Source organism: Taeniopygia guttata, chromosome Z, assembly GCF_048771995.1.
Source record: "Taeniopygia guttata chromosome Z, bTaeGut7.mat, whole genome shotgun sequence".
NCBI lineage: Eukaryota > Metazoa > Chordata > Aves > Passeriformes > Estrildidae > Taeniopygia > Taeniopygia guttata.
In genome coordinates this window covers 14,214,524-14,238,732 of record NC_133063.1, presented here as the reverse complement: position 1 = coordinate 14,238,732, position 24,209 = coordinate 14,214,524, and the positions used below count along the sequence as shown (strand labels likewise).

General features: G+C 38.3%; 1 protein-coding gene across 2 annotated transcripts; it reads right to left on the bottom strand.

The window, feature by feature from the left end:
• Positions 1-763: 763 nt before the first annotated feature.
• On the bottom strand, positions 764-24,172 carry SLC35D2 (solute carrier family 35 member D2). 2 transcript variants are annotated; one of them, XM_030258215.4, is made up of 12 exons: positions 23,522-24,172; positions 20,818-20,851; positions 19,150-19,236; positions 16,263-16,330; positions 13,762-13,833; positions 11,772-11,840; positions 10,620-10,722; positions 8,574-8,666; positions 6,162-6,229; positions 5,345-5,423; positions 3,492-3,574; positions 764-2,906 (listed from the first exon to the last, which is right to left on the bottom strand). In XM_030258215.4, the coding sequence occupies exons 1-12, from the start codon at positions 23,668-23,670 to the stop codon at positions 2,804-2,806; spliced, it is 1,008 nt and encodes a 335-aa protein (XP_030114075.1). In that variant the 5' UTR covers positions 23,671-24,172; the 3' UTR covers positions 764-2,803. The 2 variants fall into 2 exon arrangements, with proteins under 2 accessions (XP_030114075.1, XP_072778022.1); XM_072921921.1 differs by lacking the exon at positions 11,772-11,840.
• Between the last annotated feature and the right edge of the window lie 37 nt (positions 24,173-24,209).

Sequence of the window (24,209 nt, the reverse complement as noted above, 5' to 3'; positions counted from 1 at the left end):
ACTACAGCGAGGTCACTGCTAAAAAATTCCCACAAAATTTAGAGCATGAACAGATCAATGCACAGGACAGTATTTTTTTGTGGTCCAGTAATTATTTTTCTTTGTATGTTTCCTTGTAAATATACCCTGACAGCTATAATGGTGTGAAAGTCATATTTAAATCCTTTAGTTAATAATATGAAATCTGTAGAAAAGTAAGCAGGTGTTTGCTAAAAAATCAGTTTTAAGTTTCTGTCTTATTTACTGAAAGACACTATTATTGATGTTCTGGATGAAACAGCCATGCAATTTCCTAAATTCTCACATGATAGTTGTGCCTGGTCGAGCCCATACTGCCAGAATTTTAATCAGCAAATTTATTGAAATCAACAGTATCTCAGATATAGAGGAAAACAGAAAGTGACTGAAGCTGAGTTTCTCTGTGAAAGTATGCAAGCAATTGCAAGTACTTCTAGATAGTACCTATTTCTTATTATTCCTAGATTTATTTTTTATATTATTCTGAGTAACACTGTCATAAAGACTATGATTATCAGGTCCGTATTTCAGGTGAGAAATCTAAGTCTGAAGCACCTCAAAAACATTCTGTGAGCAAGAAATTAAATAAAATCACTTCCCTATGGTACAGAATGAGCTAAAGAAACTACTTGAAGTACAAGATAGGAGTTAATAATATAAAAAGCAGATGTTAGTGTTATTCATGTATGTGGGACAATTGAATGTGTCCATCCACAAAAAAAATGTAAACCAAACAAAACACCTGTTAAAACTGTAATCTGTATCTTTTTATTTATAAAAGGTACAGCAAAATATTCATTATATCCAAATGTTAAGTGTTCCTTTCTGGGAACTACATCTTATTTAGCAGGTGCCTTTGTGTGCTCATCAGTCCTACAACCAAATGGCACTCATACTACTTTTGTAATAAATGAAAACTTTCCCATACCTTGTCTCACGGCAGAGTTAAGATTCAGTAATTGAAATTGTGGAGGTAGAGATGATCTGAAAAAAGAGGAGCCTTATAAAAGAATACACTCAAAAATATTGAACATTTTTAAGCATAAAGGACATTTTTTAAAACAGAAGATCACTGAAAAATATTTGCAGAAATGCTTCTCTTCCACAGGTCTTCAGCAGATAGAAAATGAGAGTCACATCCTTTGCTAGCGGTGAGAAAATTGATAGTTCAGATTTCTCTCTTTGACTGTGTCTTTAAATGCTACTTCTAGTATCTGCAGTCACTGCTCCTCTTGCCATTCAACTCTATGGCAGGCAGTCATTCCCTGAAGCTTCCAGTGTGAGTTGCCCACGTGTTTTATAGATCAAATTCACATTTGTCATTGATGTGCTATGCACAGAGTAATGTTTTCTGATTTTCTGTATTTTCAGATTAGCTGTATTTTAACTGAAGTGATCAAAAAAGTCATTAGACCACCCTGGTCCCATGTTAAATTCTTTCAAAATATTCTTTTGATTTGATTATTTTCGAAAATTTTCGCTCATGCTCGCAGGGAATTGAGAACTTCAACAAGATTAATTTCTCTGATGTCTTCCACCACTTCAATGCACCTATCACATTTTCAAATGTTAACACTTTATCCTCAAAGGAACAGGTAAACACCACCAAATATTTTCAAAGAAGGAAATAGAGATACAGGTGTTATTGAAATATAGCTATGGGTGTTATTGTCCCAGATGATCACTCAGACCATCGATCTGGGCCTCTTAACCACTGTATCAGCTGAGCCTACTGTAGTCATCCCCAGGCTCATTATGATTCCTTGCTTAGAACTGAAAGCATAAACTAGTACCAAATAAGCTTTTACTGTATATATAATACACAACAGCACTCTAGCTATTTCTCCTCATTTAAACACAAGTCAGTCTTCCACATAGTCAGTTTCCCTCCCCTACTAGGTTTGTACATAGTAGCACCACTTTTCTGCAGCAAGTTGGCTACTGATAAAACATGAGAGGAGGGGAATGTGATATAAAAAGAAACATGTACCTTAACAAAAATAGATTTGTTGGCTCACAGACACACATAAATAAAAAATCTTCAAATATTAAAAAAATCCCCTGTCTTTTCCCTACTCTCCTTGATCTGCTGCAAAGTTATGAGGGTTCATTTATAACAACAGTGACAATTTCTGCAGAACACCATAGTGTGACTGAGGATGAAGGAAACAGAGAGAGAATGCCTACACAATGTACACACACGGGCTTAGCCTGAATTTTTTAGTTGACACTTACACAGTGAACGATCTGGGAGCAAATATCCTCTTTGCCCTATATGTTCTGTATCACTTACCCAAGAGCATGTGCATGCATGAAATCAATCTGAACCACTAAGATCTTTCACCTTGTCACTGATATCCAGGTTTGCACATAGCATAAGGCAACGGTGAATCAAACCTCATGATCCTTACTGGGAATTTTGCCTCAAGAAATTACAGGCAGTCGCTGAAACAAAACTCAAAGATCTTGTTGAAATAGCACCCAAGTAAAGGTAAATGCAGAAATTTACAACTTGAGATTTGCTCATAGCATTCCTTCCTATAAAACAGCTTTCAGATTAAGAAGAAAAAGCTAAAATCAAACTAAAATCAAACTTTTTTTGCATGTAAAAAAAATGGTGTGCAAGAATATTTCTCAGCCAGTGAATTGCGTGCGTATCTGTGACAACTGAGGTAGATTTTTTTTTTGTTGTTGTTCCAAATATGTTCCAGCATATACTTATTTAAGGTCTTGGCAATGCTAAGTAAACTTGTATCTTCAATCTCTTTCAAGGCAGGCATTTTGTCTAACTTTTTGACACTGGAAAAGCATTCTCTTCATCCCCAGGTTGTGCAGGCTTGCTGTTTCCTCTTATTGTTAAAAATGAGTACCTCAGTCCTCCTGCAATACTAAACAAAAGAGAACAGTGGTGTCAAAGATGTCTGAAGTTACAGATGTCATTTCATAGGTATGTACCTTTACTTCTGAAGAGCTAATGAGCACCAGCTATCATAAACTAGGAGTGCCTAAGAGCTATGTAACTCATCTGAGAAAGCAGCCCCAAGCAGACAAAGATCAGTTACCAGATTCATACACACAGGTGATCATCTAAACACACAAAGTAACCAGTAACAAGTTAGAATTCAATGGGCACAACTAATTCAGTCAGTGTTCTCACTTCCCACACCACACCTTTCACTTGGAAGCCTCACAGCTCAGAACTGCTGCTCATAAAAAAGAAAAAAATCCACACAGTAAAACTGCAGGCATATTTCCACAATTAGGCCTTATTGCAGCAAGATTTAATATCTGAAAATAGACAGGAAAAGTCGTAACTAACTGTAATGACCTTTACATCCTGAGGCAGTGCTTTGTCAAGCCAGTAGTTTCAAAACTGCATCACCCAAATGAGTCCAATCAAATGAAATATAAAACTAGAACTCACTGAGAAATATTCAGCTTTAATAAATAAAGGGTATTCAAGTTTCACTTACCAAATATTGAGCCCTACAAAGTTTAACATGGAGAATATGTAATCTCCACCAATCAACATTCCAATGTAAGCAATGGATATATTCTGAAAGGAAACAAAAGTCATGCATTTATTTAAGTCAGATGTCATCTCCATGAATACAAATGATATCTACTAATTCACTTTTTAAAGGAAATTGCTATACTGTGTTGCTGACCACTCTAAAATCAGCCTTTAAACTAATTTCATGGATGTCAGCCTTATGGATAATGTAGCAATGAAAAGAATAATAAAACCAGTATGTTTTCTAAATGTATGCAATGCACAGTAACTTTCTAAGGGAGAAAAAAGCCATTTGATATTAGGCAAAATGGACTTAAGGTCACCTTTCTTTATTATCTTTGGAATTCAAATCTCATTTCTTAAAAGTGGGTTTTGGGTACTTCAGCATAAAAAGGATGCCTTAAAGTTACAGTCAAAGTCCTTCATTATTACCTTAAGAGGGTTATCTGCTTACTTTTCCAACTAAATGTGCTCTGAAATCACTTGGTGCAGGTTCAAGACAGGCACAGTTTAAAGTTAAAAATTCTACCTCTCACCCAACTGCATCAAGTTTTAGAAAAATAGTCCCCTAAAGACAGAAGGAAAGATGTAGAAGTCTCGTGATCATTTTACAAACACTTTGTTGCATTCAATTATTTTAGCAGTTAGTCTGCATAATGACATCTGTCTGTACATGTCCCTAACGGAGACTGCTGCATCATAACCTGCTTCTCAACTTTAAAGCTGTTCAAAATGTGTCAAAGACTATTACAGCTAAGAAAATAGAAATAGTCTTGCCCTGACTTAATGTTTTGATGCAGACATATAAAATTTAAAAGAACGTTTTCAGGGCCACAGAATGAAAACTACTAGATTAATCTTGCAGATTTCAAAAAAAGAAAAAGGATGTAGAAAGAGAAGTGCTGTCCTCCTTTTGCAGATTTTGTTACGGTGAATGTATCGTTTTTTTTAGTCATGGAAGGAAGCACTTTTAGTACTGTTATTCCTGTTAAGCTAGTTTGAATTCTGAAAATGTTTTGCCCACAGCTGCGTAAGTTTTGTCTTTACTAAATCTCTTGCAGCTTTACAGTTTTGTGTTGCTCTCCAAACTGGCCCACAAAAAAGTGCATGGGCAGTCAGGGATGCTCCTAGACATACTGTCCTCATCAATACAAAGCAATGCACAGTTTTAAATTAAACTGGGTTGAAGGAAACACACTGTAAGGCCACTGGGTTCAATTTTTAAGACATGCATGTTTTGGCATTGATCAAATTGGCCAGAATTTGTACAAACCAAAATTAAATAGTCTGTTCACCTAGAACAAAGGTTCTCACACAAAGGCTAAGGCACTTAACCATAAAGCACACTCGGTACTTCAGCTTAGTCATTATTCTGTATCTTTAAAAGCCCTATGTATCTGCTGCAAAGGAAATTAGTTTAGCCCAAAGTAAAATTAGTCCCCATCAGTTCACGTGGATTTGCATCAGGGCATCTTGACTAACACACAATAACCTAATAAACATCAGAGGCACAGGATACTGCCTGATGAAATGTGGCTAAATGTACACCTCTTAATTAATATTGTTCCAGTTTCTCTTATAGAAGAAATAAAAATAGATCAATATTAACAATGTTTTCTGGAGCATACCTGACTTTGAAGGCAAGAGAACGGGTCACTTTGTGGTGTGACCTTGTTTTGGCACAAGCAATGTCTCAGTATTAGCCCTCATTTTGAGTTTCCATCTCAAAGCAGAATCAAGATCACTGTTGAGCCAATGCTCTTTTCTGTCTATTTGAGCATTTTTATTTCTGTCTTCTGGTCCATAACTCACCTTGATAGCACCAACTACTGTTGTTGTGAGTGCAGAATTGTAATGACTACACAGGACAGTAGAATACATCAAGAGAAACCTAAACAAAGGAGAATATTTTATAAATTCCTCCCAGGGAGCTAGGAAGTTTAACATTACTTCAAGATGTTCAACATTAGCTGGATCAGTATTTTTCTGGAAACTATAATTCCCCCCTGTTTCAAACCCTTGTAAAATAATTTCAGCACATCTCTATTTTAAGTTAATGATGTACACATACAGAATATTCAAATTATATGTTAAAATATGCTACTTGAGCTCTAGCAAAGTCAGCCATTTTCTCTCTGCTGCTTATATGTCAGTATTTGAAGTTAGTTTGACCCTTGGTCAAACATGGAAGAGAAGAACAGGATGCAACTCCTTCTTCCTTTTACTCTGCAGTTTCAACAGGAACAAAGCATTGTTTCATTACTTTTAAGTCTCCCACACTTTTCCAGCTGCTTTAAAGAAAAAACACACTGAAACAGCTCCTATACTCACAGACTTACATGCTATTAACTGCAAACAAGTTAGATGACTGGAAGAGACAGACAGAAGAAAGAGTACAGAAAATACAAAGCTAAATGTCATGTTGTTCCGCACTGTACTGTGAGGTCAAAAATTCAGATAGCACTGAACAGTTATTTACACCATTAGAAACAATTAAAAGTCAAGACGTAACCCTGGGGGAAAACCCATTTTCTCTGAACTTTAATGTAATCTATTAGTCTTACATTTGAGATTTGCAATTTGAAGCACTGACAAGAAAACAACCTGCTTTATTCCCCTGTGTCCTTACCCCAACAAGCAGGAAAGAATAAATTGAAAGACAAATAAAAAATTTGTCCAGTGCTGGAAATGTGTTGCCTATTAAAAAGAGAGAGAGAGAATTATGGGCTATATAATCAACTGTAAACACATATAAAATGTAATAATATGAAAATATGTAAATTTACAAAATACATTTAATTCATACCAAAATTATGAACCATTTATATTTCTTCTGGAAACAGTTTAATGTATCTAACTTGACAGCAGGATGACAGTATCCCTGATCCCTAGACACATACTTGTAACATGTAGAGCAGTGCAGATACACAAGTGCATACTGTAAGCAATTAACATAAATGCAGTACAGAAAATTGTGTTTTGGTATTTACTGACAGATACTAACACTGTGAATAATAACACATAATAAATAGTGTTGATGTGAGCTGGACAGAAACAGCAAATACATAAATAATTTCCTCTAAATCTCTTCCACACAGATTCATTCATGAAGAGCTTTCAAGGCCCATGCCTACATTTTTTGAGCATTACTAAGGTCTCTCAATAATGAAGATCATTGAAAAGGTCAAGTGCTTTGAAATATCCTCCCTAGTGCAGTGCAGCAAACAAACACACAGTGCCACACAGTCACTAACAAACATATCACTGATTCTTTTCTATCTCTATTAACTCCTGGATACGCCTCATTTTAATCTGGTTAGTCTGCATAAGCACTGAATTCAGCTAAGGCTGAATGCCTTAGCTGAGAAACAGAATAAAAGATGTTAGTCCATGCTAACATCCAGCTGAATCCTCCACTACGTGAGGTAATAGGTAAAAAGGATCTTGAGCAGCTCTGCCTTGCTAGAATTTTGCTGGTGTGCAACAACAAGATGCCGAGTATAACAGAGAGCCATTCTGGGGCTTCCTTCCTCTTATATTGCATCATGCTTTCCTGTCTTCTCAGTGCTTTCCTTCTCCTCACAGTGAGCCAGCTGGTGAAGGACAAGCTAATAACTCAGACTTTCACTCACAAACTGCAATCTCTCCAAGATTACAGAACTAGCTAGAGGAGTGGAAGTACGTCCCTATCATACAGATGTGGTACTGATGTTCTGACTTCACAGCAGAAGACATATGCTGTGACAGGTCAAGGCAAGAAGCTCTGCCATGGTAAAAACTGGTCTGAAAATCTGGTAAGTATACAGCTTATCTACAATCATTTGCTGACTTGCCATCAATATTTTTCCATTTTCTCTGTTTTCTCTGTGATTTGATTTCTGTGTGTCACACTGCCCCTAGTTATCTGCATCATTTACTAGGACTTCTATTTTTAAGTGACCAAACCAATGGGATACACAGAAAGTACGATGTATTTCTCTAATAGATTTTTATTCTCTTTGGATAATTGAGCATTAAGATTTACAGAAAATCAGCCAGTGGACACAACACACTCCTTTTTTCCCCTGAGGTAAACCTAGAAACAAGGTAAACTTGGCAGAGATCAGGTCTCCCAAAATCTCCCGTATCTCAACCCTGTGTGCTGGAAAACCAGTTGAAATCTTACAGCTATAAAAACTTAGGATCCTTTTCCAAGATAGACAGCAGCTGCATTTTCCTAAACAGGCACAAGGTCATGTTGGGCTGATGACATAAAGAAATTTCACATTCACGGCAGACCTAATTCCAGCACTTGTAGGGAATCTAATTTGTCTGCTTAAAGCATAATTCTAAGAACACAATGGCAAAATCATGTGGAATGCAGGGGACAACAACATACAACAAAGAACATTGCAATTATTTATTACACCCTCCACAGAATTTTTCGTGGCAAATGTAAAACATTTCTAGATAAGAATACGAGTGACTACATTAATTCAACTATTATGAAAATGGCAACTCAGCAAGACTGTGAGGGAGCCAGGAAAACCTTCTGGTCTGATATGTTATGTATCAGGACATACTGCCTATGGATACTGTACTAGGATTGCCTGGGGAGAGTTTTGCTCTCATTCTACGAGAATGCACAATGGAGGTCACCAAATAAGACTGAGACTAAACAGAAATCTGCCCTGGATATCAGAATGAGAGAAAGACTGGAAATTGTCTGTACAATTGCAAACTTGTTATAGAGCATGCGGCAAATCACAGAGTGCAGCTGGATTCTCAACCATTTGTTCTACCTGGCAGTCCCTGAATATACCTAAAGTTCCTAGACAAAGACTCAAATAAGGACTATCACACAAATTCAGCTTTTCCTTAAGTGAATAATCACAAGCTCTTACCTGTGAAGAACAAATCCAACTCACACTTTCAAACACTAATCACTAACACAGAGGGAGGATTACCTCTTCAGAAACAAACCAAAAGCCCCTCCCACTCCCCAAATGAAATCTGAACAAAATAATATTATCAGTCTGAGATATGCAATATTGCTACTTACCTGCTGAAAGTCTCCAGTAGAAAAGCTAATAATAACTGTTGGAATCACCATGAAACAAGCATTATAGAACAGGACACCATACTTTCCCAGCTCCTGTGAAAAGTGAAACATGGTGTTTGGCATTAAAAACCACTTGGGAGAAAAATACTACATATTACTCTGGTAATTCTTCTGACATTACTGTCAGTGAGTTAACAGATAAAATACATCTCAATTTAAAATATAAACTTGCATTTGGGTTCAGTGTTTCCTACTGAGCTGAATTTCCACTTCACTCACTTTGTCTGTGCACTCAGCAGAGTATTACTGCTCTGTTACTCCTTGGACCTCTCTGTACAACACTAGGAACTTTCAAAGCACTGGTCCAGAAGTGCTTTGTGTTGACTTCACATAAGTCTCTGCCTGGCCAAGGAATAACCTAGTCCTTCTACTATAAATCAACCACAAGAACATGTAACAGGAAAATGAATGAAGTTTGACTCATAGAGCTCTGTAATCACTGGTAATTGATGTAACTCTATGCAGCTTAAGGGTTGCCATATAACCTGCGGGTTAATTTGCTTAACACAAAGGCAGGAAATTAGAAGAATGAAAAAAAATAGCCTTCCCTTCCTCCAGATTCAGCCATGCTGCTTAGAAAAACTCTCCAGCCTATCTCTTCTGTATTTTGCATAAAATTGTGAGGCTGTTAAATCCTGCTCATTAATAAAAATGCAGTCTGGAATTGACTAAGATGTCTAAGAATATAAAGAACATATATTTCTACTGTACGGAGTGAACCACAGAAGTCAGAAACCAAACCTCTATCCAAGACTGCTCTTTGCAATGGCTTAGTATGTTTCATCGCACTGTATTTGAAGAGCAGCCTGCCCAACATTTACATAAGATATGTATAAATATATCACCTAATACCTTGTCACACCTGCCTTTGCTTTTAGATAAACGAAAAAAACTACAGTTACTGTGGTTATGACTTAGGCTGGATGGTTTTCAGTTTATTTTACATAAACTTCACATAACATGTGTTTCTAGTCAAAAAGTCATCATCCCTCTATAAATATATATCAAATTTAGGGGTAAACTGTTTGCTTATGGTTTACTTTTTTTTTTAGTAACTACTACTCTCTGCTTAAATACTTGAAAGAAAAGAAAATAAACTGTTTGCTTACCAAAACCTAGCCAGAGATAGAAATAACCACTTTTTCTAGGCTGTTCTCTAAGAATGCATATATCAACTGTAAAATATCAACTGGAATGTGAACGTAAATGAAGTTATTTATAAGTTCATAATGGTAAGTACATAAAATTCATATAATAAGTAGGTGTCCTAGGGTGACTAATGTCCTGGGGTGACTTTATGATGCTGAATTTTATCCCCATTTGTCTGTTTGGCCCAGAAATAAGTTTTGTGCCTTTAAAACTAGATCCGAGAGCAAAGAGGGACAAAAGGAGAAGCAGTGGAATGTCTGAGGCAGCTGTAGCAGAAACAGAGGTAGGAGCTTCACCCCTCTCTCTGTGTGTGTTGTCTGCAGCATGGACAGCAGGAGAGAGCTCTCCTTTGCTTTTAGTTAGTTTTTTTAGCTAGCTGAGGCAGAGAAGTTCCCTGGACTGTAGTTTTTCTTTTTCTTAGAACTATTCAAATAAGCTCTGGACTGAAAACCCAAAAAAACATTGGGAGCTCATCCCTGTGGTACACCAGGGCCCAGGACACAACAGCTTTTTCCAGTGCCAGAGGGACTGATAAGAGACTGAACGAGCTGAGCTACACCCCACAAAAAGGACTCTCTCTCTGAATTTTGGAGAGAAACCTCCCTTCAGACTACTTAGAAGTTCCAATGCTTAATATTCTTCTTTTTTTTTTTTGCATGTTTGTGAGTACTTTTCTTGTTAAATAAACATTTTCCCACTTTTCTCAAAGGAAGTTTATCTCCCAAACAGGTAGGGAGAAAGGCCACTTGAATTTGCTTTCTAGAGGGACCCCTCCTTAAATTTCCCCTAAACCAGGACAGTATCCCACTGCTAAATTTAATCCAATCACACAATTACCTTTGGATCAATTTTCTGCTTTGTATAAACTCCATTTGCTGCTGTGAAGATATCGTTTACCAACACAAAGATGTAACCCTCCAGACTGAAAGACAGATCAGACCTGGGAAAGAAAGAAATACTGTACTGTAAATAAGCAAAAAATATGTAATGCATTGCATTACCTTGCTTACCAAGACGAATATTGTGAATGAGGATATGTAAATCCCATGAACTCCAGCCAGTCACAGGTTTGGATTCAAGCCTTCTTTGTAAGTCAAAGTACTTTACATTTCTCCAGTCATAGGACCATCACAAATGAGACATCAGAGAGTTCCTAATACTCAGTGTGAAAGTGGCAGGAAATTCTCAGTTTTCATTCAGAGGAAAATTCACCCATCTCAATCCTGACAACCAGTCTAATTATAACTGAATTTACTTACCTATTTCTTCTACTACAAAAAGTGGCTAAAATACAACTGTTTTTTACAAGATTTGTATATTTCTCAGATATACTGTCATCTTTTCTGTTTTGATTAGTTACCTCATCAATACAGGGTAATTAATTTGATAGGACATGGCTCTATCTCTGTCACATCACATGGAAATTATTTATCCTTGTTCATAGCAAAGCCAGGAAACAAACAAACAAAACATTAACTTTCCAGACAGGTAAAGGAATGTTCAAACAGAAAACAGAGGACAACAGCATATGGGTGCTTTGTGACCACTATCTCACAATGGAACTTAAAAAAAAAGTGGGATTTTTATGATTAAAAAAATATACAATGTGTAATTCCATATTTGACAATCAAAATATCATTCTTCCTATCCAGAACAAGAATATACTTTTCCAAGATTATTAAAATACACTGATACCATGAAATAAAGGCAACATTCCTCACACAGTTTTAACTTACTTCACTTATGATACTGCAAACATGGAAAACCTACAGGTGGAAAAAGACACACCCAAAGACTGTCAGCAGGAATTAGATTTTTCCTTTGTATAACTGCACCTCCAAGTGATGTCACTAGAGAGATTTTCCAAATCAAAACTTTATCCAGAATAATTTATCTCCACTTAGGTTTACTTGGAATTAAACATGGAAAAAATCCTCCTGCTGTCCCTCCCCTCATAATATCACTTTGTATGAGAAATTAAAACCTTACCCAGCGGCTATGAAAGCCCCAAAAATGATGGCAAATACGCTGACTATAATATTCAGTGGGTACCGTTTCCTGTAGGCAAAAATTGAAACAGTTCATATTTTCATTAGTTGAAGTGGAGATTAAATGGCTGTCTGCCTGAAAAGTTTCAAAGCAATTAATAATCACAGAACATTTAACGGGAGGGCAAAGTCTTGACAACCTTACAGAAACAACGTGATTGCCCATGTGCCACGCTGTCAGACCTTGGCCCTGAGAATAGAGATTGAAAAAGCACTGTGAGCACTCTCTTACTAGACAATTATAAAAGTAAAGATTAAAGGTTCAAAGTAACAGCACTGAACCAAAAAAATTTAATGCATCTTGATATTTATAATAGACATATTACAGTGTCTTCCAGCAGTCCAATAAAGGAAAATCACTGTACATCTCTCATGCAGATTTTCGTATCACCTTCATTGAAGAAGATGCTATGGAGCACACTGTCTGGATTATTTTCAAACAGATACTTATTTTGAACTCAAACTGAAACTTTTTAACTGAAAGGGAAAACATGGAGCTTATGACATTCTTCACTACCACATAAGTGCTGACAAAGAGTAGTGAAAAGCATTCTGTAAACCTATAAAAAAGTTTTTATATCTACACTACTTTCTTTGGAAATATCTTAAGCACTCATTTTTTGCATCCTACTGCAATATGCCTTACAGATATTCCCCTAGTCCTTATTCTGTCAAAGTAGACTGAGAGAGAAGATCCTCAAAACAAAATGTACAATTCTGTTGAAGAAATACTCTTGGAGAAATCCTGTGTGTAAAGGAGCACATCTGTGGACCACTGTCACAAGAATAAAGCACTGAGCAGACTTTAGATAAATTAGGATTTGATCATAATGACTCTCAAGAGTAACAATCCAAACCTTGATTGTTTCAAAAATCCTGACATAAGCCTCTCTAGAGTGCACAGACTCTCTAGAGTCCTTTCATTTTCAGCCCAGAGGAAACACAGTGTGTCAGTCTGCACCAATACAGCATTCTCCTCCCAAGCTTCCCACTGGTTGGTTGCTGGCACTCATAGGATGTTGCTTGCACTCATAGGCTGCGTTGCTGTTCTCCAGCTGAGCACTTATGTAAATCTCAGTGACTCACTTTTTTTTTCACTTGCTTGTGGGACTCTTCAGGGCAACAGAAGACAGCAAGTTTTGTTTTCCCTGCGAGAAGTTAAAACTACAAAAGAATTCCAGAGCATCTCCAAATATGAATCACATTGATCAGTTAACTACTGCTTCAGCCGAAAGGAGATGATAGTTTACTTAGGGGCTTTTTGCTTTTTTAACTTTCCCCTGCCCATCACTGTCATGCTGCCTGGGTTCAGTAGCAAGGTTTTCTCCTTGTGAATTCATCTCGTGAGTCCAGCATCAGCCAGGTGGACAGAACTGTGAAGTTCTGGACAAAGTATGATGTATTATATTGCAGTTGCTCCAGCACACTACTACTGAAATTAGAGATCCTGAGCAGCTAGCATAGCCTTCTTAATTTCTCATGAAAAATAACATAGGAGTCTGTAAGTAAGGAATTCTCTGATCTAACAGTGGCTGGATACCATTTGGTTTCATTAACCTGATATGTTTTCGCCATGCTATCAGCACTCTTTGGAGACATACGGATCTGAGTGTTTGAAGCAGTTCACAGTTTAGGAGCCTCCAAGACCATACACAAACAGTGTCTGAGTTTTATCTAATAACCTGAAACCTATGTAACAGTCTAGACAATGAAAGCAAGCTGATTTTTTCCTTCTCTTCACTAAAATGTATATATCTATGCCTTCAAAAAAACTACATAAATCACTTTCTTTGCTTTTACCTATTTGTAAATAAAAATCACTCAATTTTCTGATAACACAAGTAATCCATTTGATATGATCTAAAACAAAGGAATCTTAAATGAAAAAAAAAACCAAAAACACAACCCCAAAAACAAACAAAAAGGATCACCCAAGTATGATGACTTCCAGCAGTAAAGTAAGTGGAATGGTAAACTTCCTGAGTACTGTAAACATCGGCAAACTGTAAAAAAAAAAACAAAACAAAAAAAAAAAAAAAAAAACACCAAAATAAAAATCCAAGCATAATATCAGATTAACAGAGTATAAATCTTATATTCTACCTCTTAATTTACTAACCCAGGGGATGGAACAATTAGTCCAAGAATAAGAAACCAAAACAAATAGCAAATAATTTAGCACATATATAAGAATGTCAGTCTGACATACACATTAGACAACTAAATCATTGAAAAATAGAAAGATAGCAAGCTTTGCCAATTAGTAAATCAGTGCAACTGGCTGTTTGAAGGTCACTCTGCATTACTGAAATGGATATAGTAGATACTTTCTACCTAGCATAACCTTTATGAAATAATTATTTCTGCAAAATTCATAGGCATAGTTAAATAAAAACTATTTCTGTTGAAACTTAAGAGGAGAGACAATAAACCTTTTTCTGAAAACATGTAACAGAAGTAAAATACAAAGAAAACATGTTTAGTAAACATCCTGTACTTTGAAAAATAAAATAAATCCTTGACCAAAATATTAGAGGAAATACAAGAAACATAAAAGGTAGGCCCACAGCTGCCACTACCAAACAAACTTCTACTTTTAGCAACATATTTTTGATCTTCACGAAGTAATGCAGTTGGAAACTTTTCTGGGTGAGAAAACACTTGCATCTGACACTGTAAATGTGACAGCATGGCCGTATGGACCAAATAATCCCCTGCTTAAGATAATTATTAACAATTGCATTAGTAAATGATACAATTCCTAACATAATGTTTAAAAACTTTACAACAGGTATTTTGAATTTATGCATAGGCTCATTTGCACCTTCCAGACAACCTAATCAAGGTGAAGAATTCAATGATGTAAACAAGTATCATATATTGTACCAAAATGCAATGTAACAAAATCTTAATGATAGAAATACTGCAGGCATTTTAAAGTTTCTGTTATAAAAATTAGTTAAAACTAGTAAATCTAAGAGCCACAGGAGAGGAAGAAGGTGCATTTTCATACCCTACTAAGCATTTAAACTTACAGTCGGAGAAAAGGGAAAGAAAAAGCCAACTTTTACAGTTTTGAAACTACTTTCATTTCCACAATGGCTGAAGTGCTACTAGGCAGAGTACTGCTGAAGTCTTAATGTCTGTTTCAGTGGAACACCTTGTGAACACAAGCAAAGAGTTGCAGAATCAGGCATCTAGTGTTCATAGCTAGAGAACAGAAATTCTATAAATAAAAATAAATGAAAAAAAATTAAAAGTAATACACTGGGGGACCTCATCATTCTCTACAACTCCCTGCAATGAGGGTGTAGTGAGGTGAGGGCAGGTCTCTTCTACTGTGCCTGCAGTGAGAGCACCAGAACAAATGGCCTTCAGGTGAGATAGGGGAGATTCAGACTGGATAATAGGAAAAAAAAAAAAATGTCACTGTTAGAGTGATCAGGCATTAGAATGGGTTGCCCAGGGAGGTGGTGGAGTCACCATCCCTGAGGGTATTTGGATCTGGCACTGGTCCAAATTACTGGTCCAGGGTTACAGTGGTAGTGTTGTGTTTACAGTTGGACTGGGTAATCTTAAATGTCTTTTCCAACCCTGATGATTCTATGATTCTGTGGCTCTATTTTCTTTCCAAGCATCTGTCTCATAGTTACAAAATGCACACAAACATGCAAAATTCTGTTTTGGTTAAGTACCAAACCCTGAGGAGCCTGCAGTGACATAAAAAAACACCACAAATGGTAGTGGTGTATCCTGCTGTATCCCCCAGTCCTGGTGCAGCCATCATGCTTCTGTGCTCATCTTCCACAGAAAACACACTCATTCATTCTATTACAGCACATGTGCACATTACTTACACCTTTTTAGCACTAGCATGGAAGCAACTCTCATGGGTCTGTGCTTACAGGCACATGGGAGTCAAAGCACCCTTCAGCAGTGCTCCTTGACAACCTGCTTTTTGAACTCAGCAGGGCTAGGCCACCACCACCCCCACCACAACACACAGCAGTTTTTTAAACTCTTGGTGATTCCTAAATATCTGCCATGACATCACGGTACAAATATTTTCCTTATGCTTCTTCCTTCAGAAACACCTTACAGTTTTCCAACTCTGGTTAAGACACCCAGGAAAAGCTGGATACTTGGGTGTGAGGCAAAAGTGTAAGCACTTTTATGGTCATATAGGAGTATTGTGATTTTATGTCAGTACAGGACTGGCTAAGCTCCCCTTAAAGAAAGCAGACAACTTATAAACTGATCAAATGTTTGTGTAAAAATTTCATAACAGTACCAGGGGTTTAGACAGAGAGGCAGACAGACACCACATGGATTCAAGACTCCAGACAATGCCCTTCTTTAGTGTTTCTTTTTTACCCCACAAGAGAAAAAGGCAAAATCCAAACAGTCTTCTTATAACTTCTACTTACTGTACCTGAGTTTGCTGATACTTGATAATCCACTTAAGTGGTTTGCAACATAAATCAGAGGCAGTGGAAATAACTGTGATAAAATTAAAAGCACAACTCAGATTATTTTGTTTAAAAGTACAGCTGAGAAAATTTACTTGATAGAATTTGATACCTGTCATATCAGACGTACTTTTATGAAGAAAGAGGGTTTTTTTAAACAGGAAAAAAAAAAACGTAACTATGCTGCAAGTTCATCTGCAGCTGCTATTTATGGGACTGTTCATGACCACAGCTTCACTTGATGTCATTAGAAGAGCTGCAATTTACCACTAATGAGACTTAGAATCCATTTAGAGTAAATGTTAATCACTTTTATATAATTACTATAAACCTCAGATTAATATCCATTTTAACATTTAAATTTAGCTATAAAGTTAATAATAACAGTATCTAAATAGGCAAGTGAAGAGGTGGAATAAAAAAGTTAATAAACTGTAAGTATGCTGTGCTCCTCTACATATTCCACATATATTAGTACAGCTGGAAGTTGCATCATTTTAGATTAACCCAGAAAATTATGCTATGTAAGATACTAGAAAGGAAAGTAATTATGAGTAAATTAAACTTTACTTCTAGCAAAGACACTGATATGCACAGAAATCTATGGTCCATAACACAATACAGAGAAACAATAATGGAACTTACGAGCCTTAAGAAAATGTACAAGAATACATAGTTCCCTACAATAATCAGCTGCAATTCAAAGACATTAATTTTCCTGTTACAGAAAAAATTACAGTATCACAGAATGGGTAAGGTTGGAATTTACAGAAGATTTAAATGAACCAAAATAATCAATGGGGACGAAGGAAGTGTGTACATTTGGTCCCATTCACGATCAGTCAAGAGGGGCTGAAATGGCAGAAAGACATAACAGATCCTCTAAAGTGTAACAGTTGCTCTTGTTTCTACACAGGGACACTTTGGAAGACACTAAAGTGAAAGGCTGTACATTTTTAAACTTTGTCTGCTGGAAAAGCACACAGAGCAGAGGGGTGTACTTAATCTATGTTAAAAGTCCTGTGTTTCTTTCACAGCAAGAGAGAAAAAAAGTGGAGTAAAAGTTAACTGATAGTCAACTGAAGTTAATTTTTAAGTGAAAGTCACAGTAAAAGTAAACAGGAGAAAAAAAAAAGAAAGCAGGAGTATGAGTAACAATAAATATTCAGCCTGTCAACTTAAGTTTGTAAAAATTTTGTAAAGCACTGTCTCATCTGCAGACCTTTATTTAGAACATCTTGTTTCATTTAATTTATAGGCTGAAAGCAGAGCAGGTATTATATTATCTTTCCTCTGAAATTTATTCCATTGTAAAGACAAAATTACAACATCCAGCACAACAGCAGAGATCAGTGAATCATTTACTTAAAAGGGGTCAGGAACTTCAAAGCTTCATCACTAAAATAAGCATTTAACTGCTTTAAAATCCTAGCTGAATGCACTAAAGACATAAACCAGTTGAGGAGTGAAAAGTAATGATTGTCTTAGTGTCAAAGCAAAAGTTGACAAAAGGATAAGGAGTTGGCCTAAGGTTCCTTAAAAAGTAGAGAAATCAACAATAAGCAATCCAGCTGATTCACTATGACTAGTCAAATCCAACACTACAAACAATATACAAGTCCTGGAAGCTAAAATGCTGACTGCTTCCAGCCTATCCAGCAAAGTCTTCCAAACAACAGACATAATTAGGATAAAGAAAATACATACTGTATTTCCTTAATGCCTTTGTATATAAGTTAAAGTGAAGACAACAGTAGAGAGGGAGCACAGCAGGACTTGTGGGGGATGGAGGGAAGAAACTTCTCAGGTCTCAATAAGTTGTTTATACATGGAACTCAAAGCTATCCACTGGGAAACCTTTTCTTGTTCAGGAATAATAAAGAAGGATTGTCCATTTTATGAATGATACTATAGATTTTCCTCCAAGACTTGTACATGTAGAAATGCCAATGATTTCAACATGCATTAAGAATGAACATATCTGTGAGACATCCATTGTAAACCTCACACTGACAGGAAGACAAGATTCTGCAGTAAAGATGTGGGCCTGAAAAGTTACACTATCTGACCCCAGCAGCAGGGCTGGGAACACTCCCTGTGTCCTAGAGCAAACCCAACTGATAACCTGCAGCAAGACATAAACACACAGGCTAATGCATCAAAGAAACGTTCCAGTCACATTGCATAGATGCAAAAATCTTTGAGGATCATCGCTGTAGTCATTTCACACCCTAGTTCCCAAACTGAGGTAAGAGGAAGTCCTCTCACATTTGTCCTGTCCTGCCTCTTTAGACCATATACATTTAAGGTCTGTATGATACAGCTAGTCACCACCTACAGCATTTTCAGTGGTCATTATTTTAGCCCCTCCTATGGAACATAAATCTTATACTGGGAGTCAGTTGTTGTTCTGGATTCTCATCTGTCACATTATTTTTCTATTTTATCCCATGCTCCATTCATATTTCCAAGCAGACTTTTTGTCTTCATGCTGTGTTCAAAAGTCTTTCACAAACATCTATCTCCCATTGATCCCACAGAGAGCCATATCCAGAAAAACCTTTCAGGAATGTGGAAGATTTCATCCTGCTGTACAAAGGTAAAGCACCCTTCCCATGTGCTGCATAACTAAATGGCACCAGATTTCTCTGTAAACACAGTTTATATCTATAGCCCAAAGTAGAATATTGCAGAGAAATTAAAATTATCAAATCAATTTTTAAATGAAACAACGATACAAAGAATCCCATTTGAAAAAGAAATGCAAATGTTTTTCTTGCCCCTGTAAAAAGAATGCTACTATAAGAAGTAACTCTTTCATATTATTACCAGGACATATGTGATCCTTACCTTCACAGGTATACTTTTGTCAAAATCAGGAAAGTGAACAATCTTATTTAGTTTTGACACATACAAGATAAGTATAGTGGCTGCCATCTAAACAAAAAGAAAAAATGAGAAGTCATGTAAGAGCAAAATTGTAAGGTATGAATGAAAAAAACTGCTTCAAATACAAAATCTTTATACGAATTTGACAAATGCTAGGTTTTATGTATTTCTCTAAAAGAACAGCGCTGAATGAAATTAACAAATTGAAATAATTTTGCTCATATCAATTTTGCCAACTATTTATTTAAAAGTAAAATACACACATACTTTACTATCCTGAAGAAAATTAGTGGCATTCTGTGAAACAATGCATACTGAGAAGGAGTTGAGCAAATAAAATAGGACACAATCCCAGCTAAACCATGAAATTTTTACTCAGAGAATTGTTTAGTCTGCAGAACCACTCCCAAAACTTTTTTTTGTAATGCAAAATGGAGGCTGGGTATTGATCAGTCTGTTGACAATGAGGAAGAAATAGTAAAGATACAGGCAGAATAAAGAATATCTGAGCAATCCTACATTACAGATGTTAATGCTGCCCCAAGGAGTCAAAACAAAGTGTCAAATTTCCCTAATACAAAAATACAGCAATCAACTATCTAGAGGATAAGGTGGAGTCACGTTCTGCAGACTAAAGCATTATACAGTATCATATATACTTTATACAGTGTACAGGAAAATCTTGAAAGGATCTGTCAGCAAAAAAATGGAAATGCCATTATGTCTTTGATTCTGCAAAAAACTCTTTTTCTTTTTTCTGCAAAGAAAAAAGCTGCATCAAGACATGAAGTATTGCCACATTTTCTAGCCTTTCACTGAAACATGGTTCATGGTTCCCTGACCAGTCTGGGTATGTAAAACTCTCTACCATATCACAAAGTCTTTACAAGACATTTTATTCTCTCTAAGAGCAAAGATGTCAGACTTGTGGTACCCTGTTTTCAATACTTCCTCACTACACCCTGCTGTGCAGCCTTGGCAGAAAGCAAATTGCCTATAAAATGTATTTGCCTAAACAACATTCACTTCAAGGCTCAATCTTTATCAGTGATCCCTCTGCAGTGATATGTTCTTCTTTATGGACCCAGCCCACAAGCATTTGAACTTTGGTTTTACCATGATGCAACAACAAAAACAATACAAAAAACATTTCTGCGGCCATAATGCATGGGCAAATAAAGCAAGAAAGAATCAAAATTTTGCACTGGTCCTACTGGAAAACTGCTGGGAAATGGGGAGAAATTTATGAGGAAATATGTGGTTTGGCTACAAAGAGGGGCAATATCTTTCCATGTAGTCCACAAAGGCTCAAGGACCCTCACAGAATGTATGCATTTGCTAGAACAAAGCTGGACAGTTTTTAAGGCCAGATTTCTTATTATTGAACTTTACAAGGAGAAATAAATAGCATTCCAGTCTTTTACATTACCCCCTCCAGGCAATAATTTTGACTCAAGCTCAAAGTTATCTGTTTTCAATTAAACAAATTACATTCCTTATAGTGTATCTAATTCAGAAGACAAGCAGTTCACTGTAACTGTGATTTTGCCCCTTAAAATCTACCTCTATTATCATTAGTTTAACTTTAAAATAATGAATACTTTAAGTATGCTTTACTTGTGAACATACCTGTCCAATTCCAAGAAACATTGGTGATGGGAAGCTGAAAAGCATGAACAGATATTTAGTACTGAGGAATGAAAATAAATAATTAGGAAAAATAAAAATGTTAAAGTTTAAATTCAAAGTCGACAATTAAACATGAAAATGAGTGGTCTGTGTTTAAGAGAAGCTCAGGACTACACTTGTAATAGAAATATTTCATTTCTGCAGCCCAAGTGATACAGCCCACGTACAGTTGATCAGTTCTGAATTTCTAGTTGTTTGGGAAATGTTCACAAGCGAAGGTAACACACTTAGAGGACTCTTAATGCATTATTGAGTAGCTTCACATATACATTTTGAATCCTGAGATGGGATAGTAACTGAAACATCTTGCACTTGCTCTAACATGGAAGCTTATCACTACAATCCAAACATACCAGCAATATGCTTTTGTCAAAATCAAGTTCTTAGGCAAATATTGTAGAAACATCTATTGTCTACTAAACCAGCTACATTCCTACTATAACCCTTCAGTTGGCTTTAGCTGAAAGCATGGATAGAATCCAAGAATGGCTTACGCTGGAAGGGACCTTAAAAATCATCTAGCTCCAAACCTTCTGCCATGGGCAGGGACACCCTCCACTACTCCAGGCTGCTCAAAGCCCCATCCAGACTGGTCTTGAACACCTCTAGGGATGGGGAGTCCACAACCTGTCTGGACAACTCACTCTAGTGCCTCACAGTAAAGAATTTCTTCCTAATATCAATCTAGACCACCCCTCTTTCAGCTTAAGTCCATTTCCCTTTGTCCTGTCACTACGTGATCTTCTGAAAAGTCCTTCTTGAGCTCTTCCCTTTAGGTACTGGAAAGCCTGGTCTTCCTGGAATAATGTCTTCTGGAATCTTCTCCAGGCTGAACAACCCCGTCTCTCTCAGTCTTCACAGGAAAGCTGCTGCCATCCTGTGATCAGAGCCACTGTGATTAGTGTCTTCCCCTGGACCAATTCTAACCCATCTATGTCTTAGAGTTAGAGGGCCCAAGACCTGGATGTATTATTACAGGTGGGGTCTCACCTGAGCAGGGGCACAGAATCCCCTTCCTTGACCTGCTGGGCACACCTCTTCTGATGCAACCCAGGTGGTTGGGTTTCTGAGCTGCAAGCACCTGGTGCTGGTTCATATTCCGTATTTTTACCACAAACACCCCAAGTCCTTCTCCCCAGGATAGTCTCAACCCATTCTCTGTGCAGACCATATTTGTGCCTAGGATTGCCTCAATCCAGGTGCAGGACCTTGTACCTGGCCTTGTTGAACTTCATGACATTTGCAGAAGCCACTGTTCTCCTACTTAGTGTGGTGAAAAATGCACATCTAATAGTAACATAATTGGGATGGGAACAAAGTATTGACAAAAGAAAACACACTGACTCACAGCAAAAAGGCCATAAGAGCATCACAGTCTTGACACAGAGTTAGGAGCGACTGATAGCAAAAGAGGTCAGGGAAACGGAAGTACTGGGGGCAGGGAAAACATAAGAAATAACAGGACTTCCATTTATAATCATGTGACACTTAAACTGCTTTTTGTTTAATATTTACAGCTCCCCCATATAAAGATGGAGAGTTTGCCCATCTGTACCACACAGATTTCTCCAGACATTTGTGATTTGCAGAGGCCTAAATATTTCCACCAATGCTGTAGGGAATTAATACAAAACTGAGGCTTACTGATGGACATACTGTACTTGATTATCTCACACAGATGTGCTAGATGTATGCCAGGGACTTTTAGGGAGCTGGAGTCTGTAGGATAAAAACCACTATAAAATAAAATCTCAACTTGCACCATGTACAGTTTATGAGACATATTAAATACAGCTGCTGTATGTTCACATAGCACTGAATGTTAAAAAATGACAGCAGGTTTGGCTTTTTAGCTTTCTTTTCATTTTGTTTTTTCCTTTTCTTATTTTCATTCAAGATGAGCTAAACCACAGCAAAAACAGAGCAAAGATTTTAAGTAACACATGTTAATGCTGAGAAAAATGGCAGTCACAGGACAATCATAGACTATCCTGAGTCAGAAGGGACCCACAAAGATGATTGAAGTCCAACAAGTAGAAATCTAGATGGCAAAAGTATGACTTGGAGATGAATGCGTAAATTCCTATTTCCCACAGGTGCAAGATTAAGAGCAAAATGCAAAGTGTAAGAGGTGTGCAGTTAATGCTGTTGCTTTATGCAATGGTAGAAGATGCTAGTTATCACCAGGATTCCATACGGGAATTTGCACCATATTAAGTCAAGGTCGGGCTCTCTCAGTGTTTTTATGACCAAGCCGTTTTACGAGCTTCACTTTTCGTTTCTGGCTACCTCAGAAAAGAAAGATGCTGGAAGGAAGCCACTCTTCGGCAGGAACAGTTAAAGAGGACATGCTGTTTCCCTCACGGGTGTCTGAAGTAGTGCGATCCTCTGGGAACAGCAGAAAGACCCGGAGGAAAAGACGGGTGCTGTCGGAACTGTGCCTGCCCATCGGGCGGTGCTGGTACACACTGGGCACAAGTGGAATCTCAAACTGGAGAAAGCAGCCCCGGTTCCAGCAGCTCGGGATGCGGGCTGCCCGGGCGGCCGTGACTGACAGGAAGGGAAGGGTTCTCGGCCGGGCAGGGACAGCCGGCATCGCCCGGCACCCTGCGGCTGGGGCTGCCCGCGCTGCCCCGGCGCTCACCTGTAGGCGCTGAGCAGCGCCTTGTTGACCAGCAGGGTGAGGAAAGAGCACGTCCCGTAGAAGAGCGCCGAGAGCACCCTGGGAAGTGCCGGGGACGCGGCTGCGGCGACCGCCTCCTCCTCCTCCTCCGCGGCCAGCCCGGCGCTCATGGCGGCGGCGAGCAGGGCCGCACCGCGGGCTTGCCCCGGGCTGGCCGTGGGGACGCCGCTCCTCCTCCTCCTCCTCCTCCTCCTCCTCCTCCTCCTCCTCCCCCTCCTCCCCGCGGGTCCCGGGCGCGGTGGCCCCGCGGGCGGGTCCGGAGCGGCGCCGCGCAGCCCTGGCCTGCGGGGGGCGCTGCCGCAGCCGCGGCGCCTCAGCAGCGCGGCCTGCGGGGCTCGGCGGCCGGGCCGGCACCTCCAGCGTCGTCCGGTTTAAAATTCCAATTTCGGGGTGCCGGGCGCTGCCTCGGCAGCTCCCGGGAGGCAGCCCCGTCCCCACAGAGCCCGGCCGTGCTGTTAAACCAGGCCGGGGCAAAGCGGGGCCTCCGGGCCTCCCCCCGCGGGCACGGACGGCAGGACACCGCCACAGCCACACTTAGCACCCCGAGCTCGGCCTGGGCTTGGCACGGAGCGACGGACAAGTTCCTGAAACTAAACAATTTGCCTCGGGTGGTTTAACTTGTGTCAGATTTATAAATATACACCTTAAA

Coding starts and splice junctions, on each gene's coding strand:
- SLC35D2 (XM_030258215.4), bottom strand. CDS start 23,670: ATGAGCGCCGGGCTGGCCGCGGAGGAGGAGGAGGAGGCGGTCGCCGCA. Junction 20,852..23,521: donor GCGCTGCTCAGCGCCTACAG/GTGAGCGCCGGG, acceptor CATGCTTTTCAG/CTTCCCATCACCAATGTTTC. Junction 2,907..3,491: donor TTTGTAGGGCTCAATATTTG/GTAAGTGAAACT, acceptor TCTTTTGTTTAG/TATTGCAGGAGGACTGAGGT.